The sequence below is a fragment of the Rattus norvegicus genome, chromosome 9 (genome assembly GCF_036323735.1).
Source record: "Rattus norvegicus strain BN/NHsdMcwi chromosome 9, GRCr8, whole genome shotgun sequence".
Taxonomy (NCBI): domain Eukaryota; kingdom Metazoa; phylum Chordata; class Mammalia; order Rodentia; family Muridae; genus Rattus; species Rattus norvegicus.
This window is the reverse complement of record NC_086027.1, coordinates 110,620,953-110,637,037: the sequence shown is the minus strand read 5'-3', so window position 1 is coordinate 110,637,037 and position 16,085 is coordinate 110,620,953. Positions and strand designations below refer to the sequence as shown.

The following is a 16,085-nucleotide window of genomic DNA, read 5'->3' as shown; positions in this document are numbered from 1 at the left end:
TGGTGTGAAGTGAATATTTTAATATTTCTTGACTAGTTTTTTCTTTTATAAAGCATTTTATAACTTTTTTTAAAGATTTATTTATTTATTTTCATTTTTATGAGTACACTGTAGCTGTCTTCAGACACACCAGAAGAGGGTATGGGATCCCATTACAGATGGTTGTGAGCCACCATGTGGTTGCTGGGAATTGAACTCAGGACCTCTGGAAGAACAGTCAGTGCTCTCAACCGCTGAGCCATCTCTCCAGCCCATTTTATAACATTCTTGAAATCAATTAATTTACTTTTTTCTAGAGAAATATGTATTTTATGGACATACTATAATTATATGATAATATGATGAGTTTTCTTTTTCAGCGTTTCATATTTCACAACAAAGCATTTTAAAAAGAATTCAGTGTATTAACTGATGAATTATCTTTACATATTTAGGTGTCATGTGACACAGTAGGCATCATATTAGTGGATTAGTGGGAGTGTTCAGAGTAATACTTGGAAAAAAATTCGTAGTTGTAGTTAAAGTAGAGAAATTAGCAAGTTTTTTAAGGGACAGAATGTGTTGTCACAATAAAATATTATAAAATTTACGACTTTGAAACTGATGATAGAAATCTTTATTATGTCAGTCATAAGAGTTGGTTAGCATTTCAGTGTCTGTTTAGTTACTTATAGTTTTGAGTTATGAAGTGGGCATACGCAATGCAGTATCCTAATAGAACTAGGAAAGCTGTCTGAATGTCTCCTCTGTAGTAACTTTGTTCTTCGCTGATCAACCGGACTCTCATTGTGGTACAGGGTACACTTTTCCTGTTCCTAACTGTTCCGTAGCAAGGTGTGGACAATTGGGCTGTTAGATTGCCCTGACTGACAGAGTAGTGTTTGGGTATTGTGCAAAGAGAATGGATTTTATATATACATAAAACAAGGTTATGTGCATTGTATATTGTTTCCTAATTTATTCTACATTACTGTGTTAAATAAATGTTGCCCATGACCTACTTAGTGAATTAATTTATTACCTACTGATATTTGAGAAATTGTGTGATAGAGTGTATTGTGGTTTTAGTAAACCAATCCTTTTATGGTGACTTATTCATGATTAATGGTTTTCTGTGATTATTATTTTTTCTTGAACTCAGTTATAGCAAGCAGTTCCTTGTGGACTTTGTTGACTCACTGTCTCCCTCTTGACAATAAATGACAAATGGTGCAGAAACGAACACATGGATTTATTGGTAATACCTTTGAAAAGTCTTTACTTCACAAGTGCTACAGTTTCAGCTGGATTTAGCAAACACCAAATGTCTATGCTTTTTGCGTTATTATTATTTTATAAAACAACTACTTAAAGCATTTCAGCTTAAAGCTGTAACAGACCAGGACTATAGTATTTAAAGTAATAATTCTGCTTGATAACATTTCTCAGACTAGTGACTTCCTAAGTATTTTAGTTTTGTTTGTGTGTATGTGTGAGTGTGCACGTGTGTCATAGTGAGCATGTGGAGGTTGGAGGACGTGTCGGGGTAGTTAATGCTCTCCTACCATGTGAGTTCCTCAGGTAGGCAGTCTAGGTGGCTGCTGCCTGTACCACTGGGCCATCTGCCCCCACCCCCTTCTAAAATTAACCCATTTGTGTGCACAGTGCACGGATGCCATGGTTCGCAGGAGTCAGGTCGTGCTGCTCTCATGCGGGACCCAGGGATTGAATTCAGGCCACCAGGCTTCCAGCAATGGCCTTAACCCACTGAGGTATCTTGACAAAAGTTGGACTATTTTGACCAAACATTATCTTATTTATAGAATATCATCTTTTGGATGTTGATATTTCTACCTCCATAGAAGCCATACTATATAATTTTATCAATGGAAACATTTTACATTATGTTGTATCTCTGTTGTTTTTGTCGAATAAGAATACGATCATGAATCTGGGGAAAAGAGCAATTTAATTAAGAATAATAGCTGTTTTAGTCTTCTTAATATTTCATCATCTGGCATTTGTGTTCAAGTAAATAATCATTAGTAGTCACCTTATTAAAATAAGTTTAAGAAATTATATCCATAGTTACAGTATGTGACAGTTCCAACTTAGTTTGAGTGATGGAACTCTGATGTTTCTGAAAATAAGTCATTGTAGATATTTTTCCATATTAAAATGACAACCAAAAACCAAGTCATCAGTAAAGTTCAGTCTGGCGGTGGCATGAGTTTTAGTTTTCAAAAGATAAGTGTTTAGGCTACAGCTTATGGTAGAATGTTTGCCTAGGCTACACCTCCCTGGGCTCATCTCCAGCACTGTCCAAACACACAAGAAACAGACACACAAAGTCCAACAACCATCAGTCACCAAACCCCAGTCCATGAGAAGAATCTGAACAGGTGGCTCTAAAGCTCTGTAGAAGTGTTTCAAAGGAGACAGAGGTGCCAGAGCCACTGGAAACAGACAGAGGACACAGCGGGCAGCAGGCACAGGAGATCTGCACACTGGAGTTAGAGGCTAGCCTGGTCAGCAGAATGAATCCCAGGCCAGCAGAGCAACATTGAAAACAGAGTCAAACAATCAAAAAGCAAAGCAAACCAACCCCTCAAAAGTAAGAACCAAGCAAAGGCCAACTAAAAGTAGAAGGAATACAGTCTTGTTGGTTTAAAAAAAAAATTGTGTTCCAATGTCTTCCTAGGTTGGCAATAGTCATAAAGCTAGCAGTTGCATTCCTAGTGTGGGGCACAGGTCCCGAGTCCTGGAGGGAACAGGTGGTGGACCTTATTTATTTGCAAGTTACTATTTGTGTGTGTGCGCGCGCACGTGCGCGCGCGTGTGTGTGTGTGTGTCTAAACTATTAGGGAGCCAATCATAGGGGTGATGCAGGCATCATGTAATATATTACCAACATTTTTATGATACAATATCATAGAAAAAGCAGAAGATTGGAAATATTTTAAGGCAAACAGAAAAAGAAATCTTGTAGTTGCTGTTCACAACATATGAGGTGCCATACAGTAGCCTCCCTGAAGCCTAGGATTAAATATCTCAGGGAGAGGATTTTGGTTCAGTTTTTCATCCTAGCTGAAATTAGGACTGTCAGTGTCATTGTACACAGGAAAATGCAGAACGTCACATGCACCCAGGTCAGAGCACATTCAGGAAAACAGAAGAGCATCAGTTTTCATCACTGGTTGTCTTATACCCAGTGATATCCTGCCTCATAAATCACCCCCCCAGCCCCCATCACATGAGAGGCGCAACTAAAAGTAGAAGAAATGCAGCAAGTAAGAAGCAAGGTGTAGCAAGAAGAACATTCAGGTCGCAGCCAAGCACAGAGCCAGGTCACTAAGGCTGGGCAGAGTTGTGTGTGTAAGGCTGGGTAAGGTTTGGTTTTGTTTGGTTTTGTTTTGTTTTATTTGCTTTTAAACTTCTGGTATTTCTGCCAGAGCCTGAATCCCAGGGATTGGAGAGGAGCCTTAGTTTCTCAAGTCAGTGCACTATAATAATTTACCTACTTCACTTACTTTTATTTCATGTGTGTTTGCGTGTGTCTGAGTGGATATACACGCATCACGTGTGACCAACAGAGGGTGTTGGAATCCCTGGACTGATGTGGATGCTAACATTCGAAGCCAAGCCGTCCACAGCAGCAGCAACTGATTCTGGAATGAACCTGGAAACCAAACAGAAAGCTGTAAATCCTCACATGTTTGGAAATTAAACGAACAGTCTACTCATAATAGCCAGCGGCCCCCAGAAGAAATGGCAGAGGAATGGAGAAAGTACCTCGGGATGAGTAAGACAGCACAGAGCCAAATGCGTGTGCCAGCGGTGCACCTCAAAAGACGGGTAACCGTGTGCATCTGAAGGCACTAATGCATGAAGACCAAGCTAACCCCGGGGCTAGTGACAATAACAGTCACAAAACTGAGAAGAGAAGACCATTGGAAAGGCAGAAATCCTTGCTCCGACTCATCCGCATCCTTCTCCTGCACTTGGCCGACATCCCCCATCTTCCTGTTGTGAACTATTCTGCTTGAAGTCATGCAGAGTTTAGCTCTTTCTAATTTGATTTTTTTCACTTAGTCATATGTGTCTGAGGATTCTTTTGTCTTTTTGTAGCTCATTTCTCCTTCACAACTGATAAAGTCCATCATCTCTACATACAGTTTTCTTCTCCTCTGTTCAGTTGCAGCAGGCTAGCTCAGCTTCTCCCCGATTGAGGTAATACTGCCTAATGCTGTTCAGGGGTTGTTTTTCAGAATCTTTGGATGACAGCAGGGCGCTTGATGGTTGGCTCACAGGGCAAGTCTGCAGCTCTCATCGTGAGCCCCTGTTTTTCCTTGTGATGCTTAACTTTATTTTCTGCCTCAGATACTTTGACGGTTTGCGGTAAGCACACATTAAGGGCTGCTCTGTCCTTTTGGAGTCTTGACCCATGTATTAATTACTTAATGCTTCCTTTTGTCTCCTGTATATTTAAATAAACAAGTGTATTTATTTAAGGCCACAGACTTTGCTTAACGTGTGCACTTCAGAGAGGGTACCGTCTGCTCCTCTTGGGAGGTTAGTGTGGAGTGCCCGAGTCCTTTGCCCTCCCTCCACAGTTACTTGTAATGGATTTCTTGTACTGTGCAGCTGGATGCTCGTGCTTTGCTCCATTCTCACTGTCTCTGCCTTGTACTCGGTGCTCGCTGTTCTCTTGCACGGTTTGTGAGAGGTTAGATCTAGCCCCACAGTTTTGCCAAAGGCAGGGAGGGCGTCGTTATCACCCGCCTCCCCACACGATTTTTATCTCGCCTTTGACTTCCTGTAGTTTGGTAACATCCCCTGGTATCAATTGAGCTTCTCAGCTTGGCATTTGGAGTGGAACATTAATCTGGGGAACGTTTAGATTCCACACACACTGGCGTCCCTCCTTTCACATGGCATTCTACACGGCCTTTTCAGTTCCGTCACGTTCCAGCCGCAGACCAGCGGATCCCGGCCATTCCATCATGCCTCTCTGGTCTCTTCAGTTTGCTCTCACTTTTGGAACTTACTAGTTTCATAAAATTAAGCCTTCACATTCCTCTCAGCTGCCTGCAGTCTACTACTGAGCCTAAGACAGTCTACATTTCTGCTAAAATGTATTATTTCTAACTTGGATTATGTTTTAGAATTTCTGCCTCTCATGTATTCATCAGCTCTTGTATGTTGCCTGTATTTTCCATTAAAGCTCTCAGTATATTAGATAAAACAAACAAAACATCCTGGTTCAATAATTCAGTATCCCAGCTCTGTCTGACTCTAGTTCTAGTGATGGTGGAGTCTCTTACCTGTCTGGCTTATTCATCTATGCTTTTTAATATACGTTGTGGATGTTACATCTTGACAAGTGGTACTTCTGGAAACGAGTCTTCCTCAGAGTGCGGGTAAGACTGTGTGTGGCACAGGGAGTCTTCTCTGTCCTCTGAGGTTTTTAACTGTTTGGGGAGTGTTCCTGGAGAGTCCACCTGAAGTTTTACAATCCGTGGACACTTCTACTTTTTCTTCTACCTTGGGTGGGATAGGATGGACACAGGAGACAGACTGGAGTGATATATCCCAAAGACAGGGGCTTCCTTGGGTCAGGGAGCGGGGAAGAGGTTAGGCTCTGGTAAATAGTTGCTCCTGAGGAAGAACTCTGTCAACAACAGAATGTTGGGCATTCTGGGCATGCAGCACAAAGCTTTAATCCCAGCATTGGATCTCTATGAGTTCTAGGTCAGCCAGGGTCAGTAGGTGAGACCCTGACTTAACAGAATAAAACGAAACAAAACAACCCAGAATTTTTCTGCTGTATTTTGAAATACTTTCCCTGGTCGACAGTCAAAATCATGAAGTGCTCTTTCTCTGATACAGTCTGTGAAGACTGGAATTCCTGTCAGTAAAGCCTGCACGTGTGCAAGGGCCTTCTCGCCTCACGCACCTTCCCGTGGTTCCATTCTCAGAGCGCGGCTCCTGAGCCTATGGCGATTTGTTGATTTCCACCCAGGTTCTCCTGCCTCCCGCTGCTTCTGCCAGGAGGGTTCAGTCCTGGTAAAGTGTGAGTATCAGAAGCAATTTGTCTCTCATGCTCATGCCCCTGACTGAGGAGAAGAGTGCGCCCTCCTCAGTTTCCTTGGCTCCTCATGCTGTTAGGATACAGAGGACCAGAGAGCAGAAGCTGTTTCTTCAGTGGAAACGTGACTCCCGTGTGATCAACTTTATCTCTCCGACTGTTAATCGTACACTCCCTTTGCTGGATTATGTAAAACCCATAGTGCTTCCCAGATCTTCTACTGGGTGCTTTAGATGCAACCTTACATAGGGATCATGCTGCCCAACTTTATGTCAGCAGCCATCGGAGAGGACTTATCTTATGTGAGAAAATGCCTTCAGAGGATCCGGCTGGAAGTAGATGGTCAGTAGGTAGACGTATTCTTCGTGATCAGTGGGGGAGAGTCCAGCCTGTTGTAGATGAGGACACCCGTGGGCTGGTGGTCCTAAGTTTTAAAAGAAAGGCTGAGCAAACTCTGACGAATCAAGCCAGTAAGCAGCACCCCTTTGTGTCCTCTGCATCAGCTCCTTTTCAGTGTTTCTGTGCTGTTTGAGTTCCTGTCCTGACTTCCTTTGATGGCAGACAATGCCATGGAAGGTTTAGCTGAGTAAATCCTTTCCTCCCCTTGGTCGTGGTATTTTATTGCTACAGGAACAGTGCCCATGACAGGGAAGTGCCACTTTGTGTGTGTGTGTGTGTGTGTGTGTGTGTGTGTGTGTGTGTGTGTGTGTGTGTGAGAGAGAGAGAGAGAGAGAGAGAGAGAGAGAGAGAGAGAAAGAGAGAGAGAGAGAGCGAGAGCGAGAGTGAGCGAGAGAGAGCTAGCTAGATGGCAGGCATCTGATCTAGATCTCTCCACTTGGCAGGGTCAGAGCTCCAGGGTCTTCAGCATCCTCTTCCTGGGTAGAGAATCTTGTGTTTAGAAGGCTTGCATGCTGTATCTGTGGTCTGGGACTCAGGGCAAGCTTGTAGAGAAACGTCTAAGACTTGGTTGATGCTCTTTGAATGTTTTCCTGTGGCCATGGGCAGATTTTTTTTATAACATGGAGGGATCTGAAGGACAACTGATTTGACGCTGCCTTGAGAGCCTAGAACTTGGGATATTTATGGATAAAATAATGGCGATTCATTCACTCAGGATTGATCTGCTTCATGGGGTGTGTTGTCTAAAACAGCAGCAGTAACTGAGACGACAGTAACTCAGTACTCCTTTGGTACTGAGTCATGATAGCCTGCTTCCCAAGACACTAGCTTGGAATGAGATAACGAAGGGATGTGTGGCATTGTGCCCTTGGTCCTCTCCCTTGCCATGATGTCATTTCCTTGCAGATAAAGTGACCAGTATCACTTGCATTGGCATTCCACGTCAACCTAAACCTCTGGTCTTAGCCCAAAGCCTCACCAAGGCGGCATCACACAGTGATGTCTGAGACTCCACCAAGGCCCCAGTCCCTCCTCAGATGTAAGCCACTTTACTTGTCTTTCCGACGCAGTCATGGTCGAAGTTCCAGGGAGGTCTGTCCTTTGTCTCCCACTCAAAATTGAATGAGACTAAAGCAGAGTGCTAGAATAGAACACATCAAACTCAGAGACTTCAAGCGTAGGACATCGCTTGTACGAGAGCTAAGTGGGCTTGCTAAGGTGACTGTGGCGTCTAGCCATCTGACTTAGTCATCTCTGGATAAATAGGCCAGCAGAGTAGCCCCAGTCAGAGGAGTCAAAGCTCATTGTTTCTTGGGAGCTGTTTGCTCCTCAGGGACAGGAGTGTAGAGATGAAGTGAGCATGTCGTCTGTTTTAGGGAGAGTGGTCAGTGTACCCACTAGGAGGTAGGATGCTTGGACTTCTCCAGAGGGAAGCATTTTCTCTCCCCTGCTTACAGTTGATCCATTTCCGCTAGACGGCTGCTTCCTTTCCCCAGAGGGTGAGCATGCTGCCCCCTCGCCCATCCTTCCTTGGCCCTTCCCCTTTTGTCCTGTGACTGGGTTCTGCTGTGCCTTTTGTTAGTTTCTTCACACTGTGTGACTGTGCACTGCGTTCTTCTGTATGGCATCCTGCTCTGATTGTGATTCGTGTCTTCCTACCCTCTTCAGTCAGCTTTTATAGTTTGCACCAGTGGAACTCAAAGATTTTCTCTTGTTGCATGGGCACATGGACCGGTTGCCACTGAATGGGATGGCCTTCTTCAACTTCGCTGGCCTGGACTTCTCATGCATGCACGTATGCGTCTGTGCTGATTCGGCAGTCCGGCATCTCCGTCCGATTTCAACATAATCCAGTGGTTTTTTCCATCTTGGTGTTGGATTAGACTTTATGTCTTCCCGCTCGCTTCGATATAGTCTCGCGATTTGTAGAGCATGCTTTAATAGCATCCTTATTAAAAGTGCATGGGAGTTTTTTTTTTTTTTTTTCTCAAGAGCTTAAGTATCTGGAAGGCAACAACAATAACAACAACGCCCCTCCCCCCAGACCTTTAATTCTACCCCCAGGCTTAAAGTCTTGAGCACAGATTTCTGTTCTAGAAACACGGTCCCACAGCATTGAATGGGCCTGCTCTGCAGCTTTCTATGAACATTGTTAAGAAGTTTGAGGCATCCTTAGCCCACTCCTTTGTATGAACCTAGTTTTTTCTGGAAGCCTGGAGACTCTCAGAGCTGGGATTGTCAAAAGGTATAGTGATCTGCTTTGGTCATTCACACCAGACGTGCGAACCCCTTTCAGTTTGGAGCAGTTGGTAGCTGTTCATCTAGTGCTACACGTGAAGTGAACTTTAACCTCAGACTCATCAGCGACACGCTTGTCTTCTTAGAGACAGAACCTAAACCCTGCGCGCTCCTCCCATATAGCAACCTTGGGGAGTTCCTCTAGCCACAGAACGTCATGTTCGCCACCATGGGCCAGGAGCACGGTCTGTGGACAAAGGAATGGAGAGGTTGTCTATGTGATATAGTAATACTTAGCAGACTGAAAACTCCCATTTTTAATCTTCTCTCAGACATATTTGAGCCAACTCAGAGTTCTAAGTATCAGTTTGGATTCAGCTTTCTTAGGTATAAGTTCTAGAAATGTACCCCCTTTTTTGATGAATCAAGTGGGATTGGACAGCTGATATTAATGAACATGACAAATGATTAATAGAAGTATTTTATTTATATATAAAATGTATATATATATATACATGTGTACTATATAAAAATGGGTATACATACATATATATATATATATATATATATATATATATATAGTATTTGCAATGGCAGTAGTTCCACAGATCACAATTAATTCTGTTGTGTACAGAATAACCGTGTAGCTACTATACTGTCTTGGATCTATTGTTACTGTGACTTAGGTAGATGACGGTATGTAAATGAATTCACATTCTTGTTTTTCTGGTCTATTCTTCTGGTCTACTGTGCATGTAGACCAAAATCTGGAATTAACTGTGACGTAGAACTATATAAAGCAATCATAGCTCCCCGTGTTTGTTGTGTTTAAAGAGGCCTCTTCTGGCTAGGGATGTGGGTGAGCAGAAGAGTGCCGGCGTAGCACACACACAGCCCGGGGCTCAATCTTTACCACCGAGGAAAATGTCTTAAAGAGAGCTCTCCGGAAAAAAAAAAAAAAGAAAAGAAAAGAAAAGAGAGCTCTGCGTGCACAACGTTGATTACTGTTGCATTCATTCAAAGACGCTTAAGTCCAGCCAAGGACAAGGCCTGGAACCACATGCTCTCTCCATAGACCCAGAGACGGACTTGGTGTTCAGCGTGTCCTCATGATGGGAGTCCTGAAGAAATCAGGGACAGTAGGGACACACCACAGAACAATAAAGGCCCAGAGCCACCACACTAGCAAATGGTGACAAGAGTATCTCCTCTAAAACCTGCAGTGAGAAGGACTCTGCTCTGGCCATTCCTCCTCAGTGTAGTTATAACGTGGTGTTTTAACTAGAGCAGTGACAGGTCAAACATGAGACGGATAAAGAATGGAGAAAGAAGTCAGATTATCTTTATTCTTAGACAGCCTGACTCTGTACTTAAAGGAGCCTACAGACTCTGCCAGAAAACTCTAATATACATTTTCAATAAAGTCGCATAATACAAAATCAACATACAAAAGTTAGTGACTTTGTTCTATACCGGTAACAAACTCTTTTTGAAAGAAACTAAGAAAAATATTTTTTTAAACACACCCAGGGACAAACCTAACTGAGGAAGGGAAAGAGTTCTACAATAAAAATTTGAAGACACTGAAAAAAGAAATCAAAGAAGACACCAGACCATGGCAGGATCCTCCTGGATAGGCAATATTAATGCTGTGAAAATGGCTTTATTATCAAAATCGGTATACAGATTTAATACATGCTCCCTCAGAATTCCAATGACAGCCTTTACTGAGGTAGAAAACACTCCAAAAGAGTCATATGGAGACGTAAACCAATAATAGCCAAAGAATTCATAAGGAGAAAGAACACAGTTGAAGGTATTCTCATACTTGACCTCAAAATTCTACTATCCAACAGTAGTGTCAGGACCACAAAGTACTTTCAGAAAAATGAGGTATGTAGACCAGTGGGTCAGGGTGGAGGACCCTGACATGAACCCCCAGAGCTCTGACCACCTAATGTTTGACCCAGTGTCAAACACAGAGCATGTGGGCGACTTTTCAACAGAAGAGTGAAGTCAAGATCCCTGTCTTTCACACCGCACAAAAACCAGTTCAAACTGGTTCAAAAACCTTAATGTAAAACCTGAAACAGGGAAGACTCACTCCTAAATAGAGTGGAGCTAGGATGTTCTGAATGGAAAATAACTCCAAGAACTAACATGTGGGATCACACAAAATTAAGTGTCAACAGAGTGAGTAGGCAGCTTGCAAAGGAGGAACACGTCTGCCAACTATTCTTTAGACAAGAGCTAATATCCAGAATTTTATGAGCAACTGCAAAAGTGTAATACTCCTAAAAATGAAGAAGAAGTGAGTGACAAAACAACATTTCTCACAAGCAACACAGATGGCCAGTAAGTATTTATAGAAGTGTTCAGCATCCCTCACCCTCAGGGGAACACAAATGAAATGAACTTTAACTTCCATGTCACCCACGTCAGAAGAGCTGTCATCAAAAGTGATGGCAGTAAACCATGGTGAGGATGTGGGGAAAGAGGAACCTTGGTCCCTGCTCATGGGAGTGTAAGCAAGCAGCCCTTTTGGAAGTGAGTATGGAGGTTTTGCAGGGAAATAAAAATAGGTCAACCATTTGACCTAGCTGTACCGTTTCTGAGCATATACTCCTAAGTCTACACCCTACTACAGAGGTACTTGGGCATCCATGTTGACCACTGCTTTATTCCTTACAGCAGGGACATGAAATCAGCCTAGATGTCTGTTAGTAGATGAGCGGATAATAAAAATATGGTATACATTGTGGAATTTTGTTTAGCTGTAAAGAAAAATTGTGGAATTTTAGGAAACTATACGTGGATCTGTAAATTATTCTAAGCAAATTGACTCAGACACAGAAAGATAAAGACTGCATTTTCCATCTCACATGTGGATTTCAACTTTTAGTACACACACACACACACACAGAGAGAGAGAGAGAGAGAGAGACAGAGACAGAGAGAGAGACAGAGACAGAGACACACAGAGAGCGAGCGCACAAGCACATGAGAGAGCAATTTCTCTGAGGAAGACCAGAGGACAAGAGGAGCTATGTGATATGAAAACACACAACGCATTGGAAGATGAAGGGACCTGACCTGAGAGGAGAATCAACCAAAACAAATTTGCCTGGGAATCACACAATGAAGCAGTACTGTGCGCCAATTTCAAGACTCAGTTAATGAAAAGACATTCAGAGGGGTTCACCCGTCTGCAGCCATTAAAGCCAGCCGTCTGCAGTCTGCGTTTCAGTCTCTGTATACGTGCCTGTTCATCTAAGCATATATACCTACACATGTTGCTGTGAAAGTATGTATATATTTTCGTATTTTGACTTTTCCGATACTCCAGTTTTTAATGGCTGTGTAATACTGGTTTATATGACTATGCTGTTATTTCTATATTTAGGTCATCCCAATCCCAGTCTACGTACACTTTTAAAGACTGAAAAATATGAACTGAAAACTGTTAAGTCCATGCATATTGGTGTTGTGTGGTACATTGTGGTACATTGAAGCAAGCATGTTAGTGGGCAGGTGGTTTCTGAAATACGGTTTTAAGTCAGTAGTTGCCTTTGTTACTTTGTGGTATTTTAAAGGTAACTTATAAGTCACTCTTTAACTTTGGTATGGCTTCTTTAAAATATGGCAGGAAGTATGTTGTCCTTGTTATTATCTGAACATTGAGCCGAATTTCTTTGTTTACAGCTGGGCTCAAAGTGCAGAGAACTCAAAGATATTCACTTCGGCCAGTGTTACAAGATCTCGGACGAAGGCATGGTTGTCATAGCTAAGAGCTGCCTGAAGTTGCAAAGAATATACATGCAGGAGAACAAGTTAGTAAGTACCCGCCTCCAGCCCCGCCTCCAGCCCCGCCTCCATCCCCCGCCGGGCAGTCTGGTCCTGCCCTTTGAGTTCCTTTTATTCCATTTACAAGTCATCTCCTGGTTATCCAGTGGCAAACACTACCCACTGTAACGCAGAAGTCGCCCAGCCGTTTGATAGTCTGGTACTACAGGAATAAATGCTTGTGTGTGCTGGCTTCTCACACCTTCATGAATGTACACTGCTACGTCTTTAAAGAGTTCTGACAGCGGGTCTAACTCTGGCATCGCGGGATCGATGAGATTTGTTAGCTAAATCTGTTCATTGTTGGGAGTTCCCGTGGTGCCTTTAGGAATGGTAATAACTGTAGATGAAGAATATTTTAATGCCCAGAAATGTATATGTTTACAAATAGGGCTTTTTACTTAGAATGGTTAAAAGATCGTATCTAGCAAATGCAGGCGAAGAACCTCGATAATTACGTAAGTTTTATATTTTGAGCGTAAGCATTCATGTCTCACGATGGATTAACATACTGCTCAATTTTTTTTTTTTGGTTGAGATGTAATCACATAAGATTCATTGCTTATATCCACAAAGCTATGCAGTCATCACCAATATCTACTTCCATAATACTTTCTTATCGGCTCAGACTCCGCTCGTTAGCCATCGCTTCCGGTTCCCGTTGCCTAGCACCTGTAGCTGCTCCTGTGTTTCCTGTTTCTGTGAGTTAGCCTGTTCCACATGGTTAGGAGAAGCAGCATCACAGTGTCTATCTTCATGACTTTATTAGGTTAACCTATGCCGTAGCTTGTATCTAAATGAAACTCAAAGCCACTTGATTTTAACTGATAGGGTTAGCATATCAATTACCAGGCAGTGCTATCCCTGGGAGGAGCTGGTGTGAGTTTCCAGTGTCAAAATAATTTATAAATAATACTTTATAAAACAGACTCCCTTTTAAACTTGCATCTCAAAATGGAGACAGTTTTATTGACCTTTTCAAAATTTTAAAAATTTTGAAATAAAAAAATTGAGATTATACTATAACATCTGCCTTCTGGTTCCTCTGCCCCAGCCTCTACCCTCCCTTCCCCACTCTCACTAATCAATGCTGTATGCATATTTATTTCTAAGTGTAACTTGTTCCGTTTGTGTAGCTATTTGAATGTGTGTTTCAGGGCTGACCACTTGGTATTGGACAACCAGTGGGGTGCTCTTCCCTGGAGAGGACCCCCCTCTCTCTCCCAGCCTTCCTCTGTTCTCTGTGGTCCTTCGTGTAGAGTTGAGACCTCCTGGGCTTTCCCCTCCAGTTTGGCATGTGTGTTGATGTCACCACTGTTCAGCCTGTCGGGCAGTCACAGTTGTGAGACTGTGGGTCTAGCTTCTGATGTTCCTAGGAAACACAATCTCACAGCCAACTCCATGATCCTCTGTCTCCAGTTGTCCCGCCCGCTCTTCTGCAGAGCTCCCTGAGCCTTAGTCAAGGGAGTGTTTTGTAGAGGTATCTGTTGGGGCTGGGGTTCACAGTTGCCTTTGGACTGGTTGTGGATTTTCTGTGGTGGTGTCTCTCTCTACTGCAGAGCAGTCTCTGATGAGGTGTGAAGACCACACTTACCTGTGGGTATCAGGACAAGTGTTTATAGCTCGATGTTAGGGATTGTGCTGGTTTAATAAGTTAGTGACTGTAGAGTCCCCTCTGATAACCAGGATTTCACTCGACTGAGTAGTAAGCTAGGTTTCCAGTATCCGACACGCTTGTTCTCCCTCTCACTGATCAGGTTTCAAGTCCAATTAGAGAGCTGTTGGTCACCACCAAGGTGTGAGCTCTGCTGTGCCGAGCTGGCTGTTGTAATGTGGAGAGCTGTCGGGTGCCTCCTTCCTTTGGCGGCTTCCTTGGTGATTTCTGTCACCATGAATGTTTGTCCACGAGGAGGGCCCATTCGTTTTTGAAATGTAAAAGAAATACCATCCATGTACAAACTTCCGTTGTGGAAGGGGTCGGACATACCACCTCTTCTGCTGAGATGACACTTTCTGAAATTATTTGAAAATTGAAACACCATGAATTAAAATTAAGTGCTTTTATTACCACAAACTATGCTTTTACCCAGAAAATGCACAGTAAAGTACCTCAAAGTCTTCTTTAAAGTTAGTGTGAGTACAGTCATTTGAGGGTGGATGAGCTTATAGAGAGGTGTGTGGGTCACTTGGATCGTAACCCCGAGAAAATTACCGAAGCCCACGAGACCTCCTTTGTTTGTGGTGTTGTTGGTATTTGTCTTTCAGGGTACAGTGGGAGATTAAGTGGCATAATAAATGCTCTGGAGTTGCTCCGTGCAGACTGACTCGTAAGATACTCTAGGAGCTTAAGGTAGTTCATATTTTATCACAAATACATCTATTAATAAGCTTTGGTACCCCTGATACACAACGTAAATGAGAGGCTATTAATCCTATTAAACATTTTCTGATTTTAGGTAGGTGTCTTTGTTGGTTTGAGAGGCATTTGTGATCTTGTCTTGTAAGCACCGGGATATTGCTCTCCCTGCAGGACTTAGCTAAGGGCTTTCCAGAGGTGGCGCTGTTCGAGTTGGGAGGGCGTGCTTGGTTTTCCCCTGGCCTTGGCTGTGTTGTGTTACACTGGGAATGTGGCAGGTGCTTAGACCCGACGAGAATCAGGTCTGGATTTAGTTTTACTTCATGGGGGTTTTAAAGGTTCAGATAAACCTTAAAGAGAAGCCAACGTAACTCTCACTACGGTTCTTAGGGGAATTTCAGAACACGCCGAGATCTGATAGCTAACTTTCCATAGGACTTAAACATACTTATGTGATAAATGAAATAAGTAGTCAACTGTTTTTGCTTTGACTAGTATATCGGTCATTTGCCAATTTTATTAGCTACTAATAGAGATATTCAAGAAAGAATTCTGTCTAGAAAAGATGCCAGCAGAGTTGGACCTGTGCTTTGACCAGTATTCAGATGAACTCCGCTATTCCTGTCTTAATGAACTGAATGTTCTCTAAGACATTGCCAGAGCTCTGGCTTGCCCGTGTGTGTAGTGGGGACTACTGCAGGGCTCCTTAGTTGCTGGAGCAGCCAACTTTGAGGTTAGGCCTCGGCCTTTAGGTGGCAGCATTGTCTCGGCACATGTTTCACTGCTGGGCTTTTCTGTCCGTGGTGCAGCTGTAAAGATGTTTACATAGTCTCTGCCGTTGTGAGGCCCCATTTAAAATTAGTCTCTTTGAGGTGGTATTAGTTGGGAGATTTCTTTTTCTGCCATTTGAAATAATAATTGCGTGAAAAACACTACAAGTTGGGGTTGCCTTTGTATGTGACCCAGAGAGAGATGTGGATATCGTTACTTGTGGTTCCAACTTAAGTAGAATGAACTTTAGAGCTTGAGAAGGACGTCTTTGTCCACTAGAAGCTTATACAGAAAATTATGACTATTTGACATTTAGATTCTCAAATGAGCCATGTCAAGAAATTGAGGACTATACCGTAGACCCTTTAAAAGGAGCGCGTAAACGTGTTTTGCATTTCTGTAAACCCCATG

General features: G+C 42.9%; 1 protein-coding gene across 9 annotated transcripts in view; it reads left to right on the top strand.

The window, feature by feature from the left end:
- The window catches only part of Fbxl17 (F-box and leucine-rich repeat protein 17), a 438,576-nt gene that overhangs the window by 29,147 nt on the left and 393,344 nt on the right, over positions 1-16,085 (top strand). For all 9 annotated transcript variants that reach the window (XM_039083777.2, NM_001108235.2, XM_063267332.1 and 6 more), the window contains one exon: positions 12,407-12,538. In XM_039083777.2, coding sequence (XP_038939705.1) covers positions 12,407-12,538 — 132 coding nt within the window. The remainder of the gene's footprint in view (positions 1-12,406; positions 12,539-16,085) is intronic.